This window comes from Sarcophilus harrisii, chromosome 1, assembly GCF_902635505.1.
Source record: "Sarcophilus harrisii chromosome 1, mSarHar1.11, whole genome shotgun sequence".
NCBI lineage: Eukaryota > Metazoa > Chordata > Mammalia > Dasyuromorphia > Dasyuridae > Sarcophilus > Sarcophilus harrisii.
This window is the reverse complement of record NC_045426.1, coordinates 171,507,724-171,517,411: the sequence shown is the minus strand read 5'-3', so window position 1 is coordinate 171,517,411 and position 9,688 is coordinate 171,507,724. Positions and strand designations below refer to the sequence as shown.

Here is a 9,688-nt window from a genome sequence, read left to right as displayed (position 1 = left end):
ACTGGATATCTGTTATCGTGGTTGATCACTGTACTGAAGAGAATTCTTAAATCTTTCAAAATAGATTGTCTTTACAATGTAACTCCATAAATTATTCTTCTAGTTCTGGTTACTTCACTTGATTTTACATCAGTTCATAAAAGTCTTCCAAGTTTTGTTGAAATCATCCTTTGCCTTGTTTTGTACAGTATACAATAGTATTCCATACATTCATATGTCATAATTTTTTTCAGCCATTCTAAGAACTGAATTTACCAATAATGGTAAAGCTCAAAGCTAATAATAATTCACTAATCTTTTTTCCTCACTCACCTATATCACTCCTCTCCTGATACAAAGTGAACAAAAATATGGAAACAGAAAGGAAGTTGTTCATTCTGATCTCTGACATCAATGCAGATCAACCTTAAAGTGGAACAGCCTAAATGAAATTTAATCTAGTTTCAACTCAAGAACAGAATTTATTCTTTAAGATTAAAAATGGTATATTAAAAAGGGGAAATATATGCAAAAGACAATCATATCCTTATTACATATACCACCAAAAGCTCAAACCAGAGTTTGAGTTGTTGTTATTAATACAATAAAAGTTGTTATTAATTTTTTATTTTCAGATAGTCTTTTTCAGAGTAGGGGAATTTGAAATATGGGGTAAATACAGAGTCATCAGTAAAATGAATATACTTCTATTTGTTTTTTCATTACTCTATGAACAGATGAAGTTTTGATTAAGCAGAGTGACTGTCAATTAATGATGTGATAAGTGAATAAGGAATAAGAGTATCAAGGATGAAGGAATGGAAGAAGGAATTAAACTAAATTAAGAAAAATTTAGTTTTTTTTAAAAAAAGTAGAATATACTCAAATCAGTAGACCATGTTTCAAAGGTATTTGAGAGACTGGTAGATGCTAGCTAGAGCAGAGCTATTGTTACTATATAGAAAGAAAGCCAAGATAAATTTTTTTTTGAGAAAGGATAAACATTCCTCTTAAAAGCTGGTTCTAGTCGTTTTATAGAATAGTTAACTGACTTTGAGATTTTAGAAGACAGAATGATGTAGAGAGCCAGAACTCTGGAGAAGTTTACTTGAAACAAGGTATTAACTCAGAGGAATTGATGAGACAATGGTTATCTAGTTTACATATATACTTAGTACTTAGCATGGTGATGTAATGGTTCTCTAAATTCATACATAATCAGTATGCTGTAATTATGTAACTACAATAAGGTATATAAGAGCCACTGGAACAGAGACATTCCATCTCCCACCATCTTGGTAGCTCTCCTGCCTTCTGCATTTTCCTCTACTAAGATCAAGGCCTGTCTGAAGGTCTCCCAGAAAGCTAGCCCAGCCCCAGGGGAAAGAGACAGACTATGAAGGAGATAAAAAAGTCTTTGGACTTTATTCCTGACTATTCTTGTGATGATTATTCTGCTGAATCCAAGGCCCATTTGGAGGATCTCCAGAGAGCTAGCCAGAACAACAAAGAACAATACATGTTTAATAACAAGGAGTGAAAAATCATTTCACTCTTTTTAAATGCTAAAATGGCATTTTTTTCTTTTTTGAACTAGACTGAGTTATAATCAATTTTATTTTGATGACATTTTAGGGAGGGTAGGGAGCTGAGTTAGAATTCCAAGATATCTAAGACAGGGATTCTTCACCTTTTTGTAAGTCACAGAGTGATGCCTGTAGACTCCTTGAAACTTAAGGGGAAAAAATGAATAAGAAAAAATACATGGAATTAGAAAAGGATACAATTATATTAAATACATTTATCAAAATATTTAAAACAAAAACAATAACAACTTCAATGCCATAGGCTCCCTGCCTTAAAATAACTTGAAAAGTCTAATGGAATCAAATAGATAAGTATACTAGCCCTGATACTTACTATGTGACTCGGTAAAATACAACCTCTCTGGGCCTGTTTTCTGATCAGTACACAAAAAATTAAACTAGAAAGACTCAAAATTTCTTTCTAATTCTTATGATCCTGTGATCTAATGATTTGAAAAGGCATATCAATTATTATATTCCAACAATCAACTTTAGGACAAGGTTTCTGTTGTTAAAAACCAATAACATCAATAAAGGCACAGACATGTTCATAAAATCTAGAGAAGATCTAAAATGGGTAGGGTTGTATATACTATAGAAAACAGGATGTAATTCCTCTAGGCAAAGGCACAATAAAACCTATAAGAGCAATAAGAGGTGGGGGGAGGGGGAAGAGGAAGGAGGGAAGGAGGGAGAGAGGTAGGGGAGTGGAGAAAGAGAGAGAGATGAGAAGCAAGGCACAAGTGATATAGGGGGAGAAAAGACCTACAATTTATAGTGAACCACAAGCTATAAGAAAGGGCTATATTTATGAAATCTCAAACACTCAAGGGATAATTAAATAGTATAAAACTTTCAAAATTGATGAATAATCCATTTCATTTAGATTATGGCATTCATTAATTAACTGACCACACATACCTATGTACACAATACATCACTAGGTTAGTGTAATAAGTCTTGGGTTTATTAAACATAAATATCACTTCTTTTACTTGAAAATTTCTTAATGTATTAAAGAATTTATCATGATACCATCATTTATAGAAGAAAAGCCTCTTCAGGTTCAGGCATTATTTGTAGTAGATATTTAATAATTTTGTGTTTGTTTTTTAGATGGGTTGGGGATGGGAGGGTTGCCAAAAACCTATTATAATTCCATCAATATGGGGACTTTAAAAAATAGAAAAGAAACTTCCTTCCTTCCCACCCAGGGTTTGTCAGAGACCCTGCTCAAACCTTGGCTTTCCTGATTTGAAGGCCAGCTCTTCCTTCTTAGTTATTTGTACCATAGTATCTAATTGTTCCTTTTCTAAAGCTCACCAATTGTACATTCTTATTTTCTGAGTCATAAAAGTGATAGTGTCTCCAAAGCAATTGATTTAAAATAGCAGTGGAGATGCTGACTGTCATACTTCAGCCAATCGTAAGCAGTTTTCTTAAATGAAAGCCAAAGAACTGTGAATTAATGGTTTATACCTACCAAAAACAAAATACAAGAACATGATTTATACTATTTATTAATGTGCATAAAAATTTTTTTCTGCAGAAATTTCTGAGCCAACCAGCCGTCTAGTTTCATAGCAGATGTTTTTCACGGGCAAAACCACACCTTATACTTTTATTTAAAAATGTAAGAGCTGAGAATCTGGTAAAAGATTGCTTGCATAGAATGTCTCTCCATTTCAACCTAAAAACCACACTAAACATAATTCTGTGGTCTCTATCATTTGTCTTAAAACAGTCTGAATATCACGTAAGGTTAGGCTATTACTTTGTTTTAGATGAACTGTATTTTCAGCATTTTATTTTTATACACCAATGTTATTCTCCATTTGAGACAGCAACAACAGGCTGAAGTTCATTCAGTTTCAACTGTGTTTGTCCATTCCTGTACTTCTGTAACATCAGTTGCATTCCACAGTTTTGCAAAAGATTTCAGTCTTTTCCTAGGAAGGTAGAAAAAAAATCACAAAATATATTATTTCAAATCTTGAAAATTATGCTGATGAAAATATGGAATGATATGAAAACTGAGATTAGTATGCAGGCCATAGAGGCAAAATATCAAATATTTGTTTTATGTCACAATGTAAGCAAGAAGGGTAAATTTTTAACTGCAGACTCATCTCTCATCAAAGCAATTTTAAAGATTTCAAAACTTTTATATCTCAAGTGAGTTAAATTTTTATAAGTAATCAATAGACTTTATTACTTGTAAATCAAAAACTATAAATAATATCATGTGTAAGCTGTCATCTTCTCTGCAACGGGTTCCATATCTTCTACTGAGATTTCATTGTTGTAGTTCCTTGGGGGCTAGGTGGGATGAGGAGAGAAAGGAACTTAATAAAGCACACAGGAAGCTTAAAATTTAACTATGAACTTTGAAGTATACTAGATTCTAAAGTAATCTTATAAAACCTAGCTTTAAAATTATTTCCTATAAATTTCTCCTTGAAATATATTCAGTCAAGATTACTTGTGATTGTTGGGAAAGGGCTTCTATTATTATGCAGTTGTGATCTTTGACTTAGTATTTTCAGACAGAGGAAGCCAATTTACAGTTCCATGGTAAATGAACTGTGAATAACAGTAATCTTGGTCGAGGTACAGTGTTTGCTAGGGTGAGGCAAAAGTCATTCTACTGTTAATTACAAGGTGATGATACCCAGATGAAATGAAGAGTCAGTATTGGCATTAGAACAGTGGAACTCGAGCAAGAGTTGTTCACTGGTTCATAAATTGAGAGTGAAGGGACTTTACAGGTCAACAATTATTTTATGCATGAGGAAACTCATGCCAGAGAGATGCAATAACTTGTTCAAGGTCAAATAAGTAGCAACTGGCAGAGTTGAAATTAGAATCCAGATCCACTAATTTCAAGTCCAATGTCCATGGTATATAGGGAATAGAAACATTTCTATCAAAACTTGTTTACACAGTACTCTCAATTGCTGATATGCTTATATCAAAGTTAAAAGAATATAATTTTAATTTCAGGAGAATATTTAAATAAATAAGGACTTGATCTATAAAATGGGTAACATAATCAGAAATCATTCAGTATAGATTAGTTATGTAATTATTTTGGGAAATTTCCTTACCTAATTTTAATTTTTAAAAACGGCTAAAACAAAAATTATAGATTTGAAATGCTCTCTACCTTCAGTAATTTCTTAAATATTCCATTTGTATACTTTAATTGATTCATTTCAATCTTTATAAGAAGGACTAAAAAACCAAACAATTTAATTTTAAAAGATGTGATTAAAGGGCAAGATGGTTTCACATAAGCTTTTTGCAAGGGCTATTTTTCCTTTTATCTTAATGATGTGTTTCAGGGAACCTGGAGAAATACTCAAAACTATGCTGGATGTTCATTTATTAGACAATCCATTTCTCCTTGTTCCCATTTGATAGTGTCATGACAGAGTCAAAAGTACAAGTGGGATGATTCTGACCTTTTCACATTAACTAATCTTTCAAGTTCCTTTGATTTGTAAGCCGCTTTCTTTAAGATTTCTTCAGGGACATCTGCTAGTTTGGCTACATTTAGCCCATAACTCCTTGAAGCAACTCCTCTGGTTATTTGATAAAGAAAAGTGACAAAATCAGGGATTTCTTCATCTTCCTGACCTATAACAGAAAAAAAGGAAAAATAAAAACAGATTGGGAAAAAAATACATTATAAAACTGAAAGGAAAGGATTAATTAATATATTTAAAATGCCATTTTAAAACATTTATTAAAATTCACAACTTAAAAAAATTTATTTATTGTATGCCATATACCATTTTACCTTTTTTCCACAACTGTAAATTACACACATTAATAAATAGTATAAATCATGTTCTTGTATTTTGTTTTTGTTAGGTATAAACCATTAATTCACAGTTCTTTGGCTTTAAATTTATGTTGAGGACATTTTGATTCACAGAATTAATTAGAAGGGACTCAGGAAATCAAATGTAGCTTTAGCAATGAATTTTCCAGATGAGGAAATTGAGTTGTAGCTATATAAAATGTGTTTGCATCAGTTTTATAATAATTCAGTATAGAAGAAAAGACTCTTCACCTTTGGGCAATTTTCTGTTAAATACACTGGAGATGGTACAAAGTTGATCTTATGAGATAATGGTTGTGAGCATACTAGAATCGTCTCTTTCTCTTTTTTAAAGACAATCTGTACAATTTTAATATATGGGAATGAGGCCTTCTGGTTAATGAAAAATCTGAATAACTGAAAGTTAACATATCCATCATATATTATCATCTTTTAAAGAATTACAATATAATAAAGTTAATAATGCTAAAAAAAAAACATGATGAAGAAAATTTAATTTTTTTTTGATTAATCAGAAAGCATATTAGGCTCCTCTCCTGCTATAAGGTCTCATTATAAATATAAATGCATTATCATTGTAACCAAAAGAGGGAAAAATTCTAAGCTATCTGAATATTCTAGTTACTTGCATTCTGGATAAATGGAAGGTTTGCCCTGCCAAACTACCCAGTAACATATTTCAAATTGAAGTTGTCATAATTCATATTTTACTTTTATTCTCCCAAATGAGTAGCTTTTATTAACAATTGAGTTTTAAGCATTATTATCACTCTCTATTCATGGATGAAGACATTACAGGGAAACTTGGAGAAAACCACATGATCATAAATCCAACTGGTTTCCAAGACAAGAAAAAACTTATTTAGAAATTGTGTGTGTATATGTGTGTGTGTGTGTGTGTGTGTGTGTGTGTGTGTGTGTGTGTCTACATATATAGCTCTTCCTTGGAATTATATCAATTGTTTGTTTCATTTGCAATGGGTTTGCTCTTTTTATTTATCTTGTTAAATGTGTGGGTGCATTTGCATCTTCCAGATGGATTGTAATAATAAAACATTAATGCTCCAAATTATCTGATGATCACATAAATGAAGTTATTTTCAAAGGGCCTAATAATGTTCTATATAATTAATTCAATAATACAATTCATTTCTAACCACAAAAATATAGACTCTAAATGCATCAATAAATTCAGTACCTCTTTCTCCTACTTGGAACATTTGCTGGAAATAAGCCTTAGTATAAGTAGTAGCCTATTTTCTAATTTTTCTTATTTTTTCCTATATTAAATTTTTTTAATTTTCATGTCCCTGCTTCTGTTTATTTTTAGAGTAGATAAGAAGTATATGAGGCTATTATAAACATAGGACTAAGTAATTATTCAGATTTCCATGATTTTGTTGTTACAGATATTAACTCTATTAACAAAGATCTCAACCTCTGTACAACCCGACAGATAACTTTTCAGGACTGTGATTGCTGAAAAACTCATCTCCCTGTAGACAACCTGGCAATGAGATTCTCCAAACATAATTAAGCTGGTTCACAAAAGAAAGAAATTCAACCCATTACTGCCTACTGTACACAAAGCAACTGTGGAAACCAACAAATCTTCTGTTTGGTTGGGATTGTATTTAAGCATCCAAAGTCTCCTAAATAACTAAATTAGACATCACAATAGGACTTTGTTATTTTTGTTGTTGTTCAGTGGTTTTCAGTCATGTCTGACTCTTTGTGTGTTTTCTTGGCAAAATTACTGGAGTGGTTTGCCATTTCCTTTTTCAGCTCATTTTACACATGAGGAAACCGAGGCAAACAAGGTTAAATGACTTCCCTATGGTCACATAGCCAGAAAGGGTCTCAGGCCAGATTTGAACTCAGAAAGATGAATTTTCCCGACTCCAGGGCCAGAGCTCTATTTATTTTGTCACTTATCTGGCCCACAATAGACATTTATGCAAGGCCAATATTTCCAATATAATAAAAGATAATATTAATCAACAAAAAAGTCCACATTCCAATAAAAGTTCCAATCAAAGTGAAACTTAAATTGGGACCTGTTAACTTCTGTTAAAAATGCTCCATACCTGGTTTTTGTGTACTTTCATCTTCATTAACAAGGAATCCCATGTGGTAGTTCCCTACCCACTGTGGATAAGTTTTTTCTAGTTCACATACAGGAGGATAATGTGTGACAAACAAGGTCAATGACTCCACCTAAAATGATATAATAAAAAAATGTTTAAGACACATTTTCAATTTTGTAAACTTATTTTGAATTCCTCTCTTACAGAAAGTGATAACATAGTACAGAAAATAATGAAATGCAGTCAAGAACTGATAACTATTAGAGTACCATTTACATTATAAAATGAAATTAGAGTACGAAAGCTATGTAATCAAAGGCTTCTTGAAAGCTGGCAATGGCAATCATGTAGATGTTAGCTCATTGTGCTCCCCCCCTTTCATTAGCATCTCTATCAGAAAGGCCTTAGTGTACCTTCTCACACTCTGGGGCTTTCCATTTAGATTTGTAAAATGAATTCATAAAAAGTTGCTGGAAATTGTTGTGTGTATCTGTATGTATACACAGATATGTATAAACATGTATGTGTGTGTATATATAGATATATACATATACATTCACATATATTTAGATATAGATATCTCTAGCTGCCTACATACACACACACATACATATCTATATGACTTCAAACTACTTAGCCTTCATTAGATTTAATTTTTTTTTAAAGATCTTTAGTAAATCTGAAAAATCAAATTTAAAAGTAGTTAAATTCAGTATCATATTATATTATTTAAATTATTAGTTCAGACTAGTTCTGATAATATTAGTTCAAAATTGTTTGTTTTGTACCAAGTTAGAAGTTTGGAAACCATGGTAAATGGACCATGACAAGCTTGGCCTCCATCACAATTAAAATAACATTCTTGATTTTCACTTTAAATAGCTGGAGAAGACTCATTAAAATAAAAAGTGACAAACTAGTAGATGTTAAGGCAGGTAAACATCAGTTATAAGAACAAATGAACAAAACATTTTTTGATCTTTCATAAGTCTTTTTTTTTTTTTTTTTTTTTTTTTGCAGAACACTCTGTATGTGGTAGGCCCTGTGATGACTTCCTTTATTAAAAGTGATGATTCTTTTTGTTATTTTTTTTTAATAATCACATGTAAAAGCAATTTTTAGCTTTTTTTTTTTTTTTGTAAATTGAGTTCCAAATTCTCTTCCTCCTTTCTTCTTTTTTCTCCTCATTGAGAAGGCAAGCAATTTGATTTAGGTGCTACATGTGAAGTCATATATAACATATTATATATACTATATATATATACTGGTTATGTTGTGAAAGAAAAGAGACTCCCCTGACCCGCCAAAAAAATAAAAAGGAAAAATACAAAACAAGACAAAAACTCTAAATCAAAAAGATAAAAAGTATGTTTTCATCTGTATATTTTGCTGGAGATGGATAATATTTTTCATCATAAATCCTTTGGAACTGACTTAGATCATTGTATTGCTAAGAATAACTAAGTCAATCTATAGTGATTTGGAGCATTTTTTCATATGAATATAGGTAGTTTTGATTTATTCTGAAAATTGTCTGTTCTTATCCTTTGATCATTTATCAATTGGGGAATGACTGGTATTCTTATAAATTTGTCTCAATTCTTTATACATGAGGCCTTTATTAGAGAAACTCAACAAAATTTTTTTTTCACAATTGTGTTTACTGTGTTTTCCTTCCACTCTAACTTTTTACCTGTTTAACATTCTGTCCTTTCACCCTGTTCCTCCTCAAAAGTGTCCTTCTAACCACCATCTACCTCAGTCTGCTCTTCTTTTTCTTGTTCCCTTCCTCTCTTACTGCCCTATAGGCTAAGGCAAATTTCTACAGCCAATCAAATCCTTCTTTAAGTCAACTGAGATAAAATAAAGTTCAAGCATTGACTGCCTCTGGCCCACCCCCATTTTTCCTTTCATTATAAATGCTTTTTTGAGCCTCTATTATGTGTGATAACTTGTCCTGTTCTATCTTTGTCTTCCCCTTTCTCCCAGTGCATCTCTCTCTCTTACCATTTATTTTTTTAGATATCATGTCCAGGGCTTCTTAACTTGTTCTACTTTTCACCCAAGAAATTTTTATATAACCCCAAATAAGTTCATATATAAAACAGATACACAAATCAAACATTTACTGACAATAAATCATAATTTTGCAATCCCTACATTCAGTTATGTGACCCCATATGGAATTG

The 9,688-nt window shown here is 31.6% G+C and overlaps 1 protein-coding gene across 2 annotated transcripts in view; it reads right to left on the bottom strand.

The window, feature by feature from the left end:
• Positions 1-3,069: 3,069 nt before the first annotated feature.
• The window catches only part of MSH3 (mutS homolog 3), a 189,729-nt gene continuing 183,110 nt past the window's right edge, over positions 3,070-9,688 (bottom strand). For both annotated transcript variants that reach the window (XM_031966986.1, XM_031966990.1), the window contains 3 exons: positions 7,500-7,629; positions 5,030-5,204; positions 3,070-3,514 (listed from right to left, as the gene is read on the bottom strand). In XM_031966986.1, the coding sequence (XP_031822846.1) occupies positions 3,427-3,514; positions 5,030-5,204; positions 7,500-7,629 (393 nt within the window). In that variant the 3' untranslated portion in view covers positions 3,070-3,426. The remainder of the gene's footprint in view (positions 3,515-5,029; positions 5,205-7,499; positions 7,630-9,688) is intronic.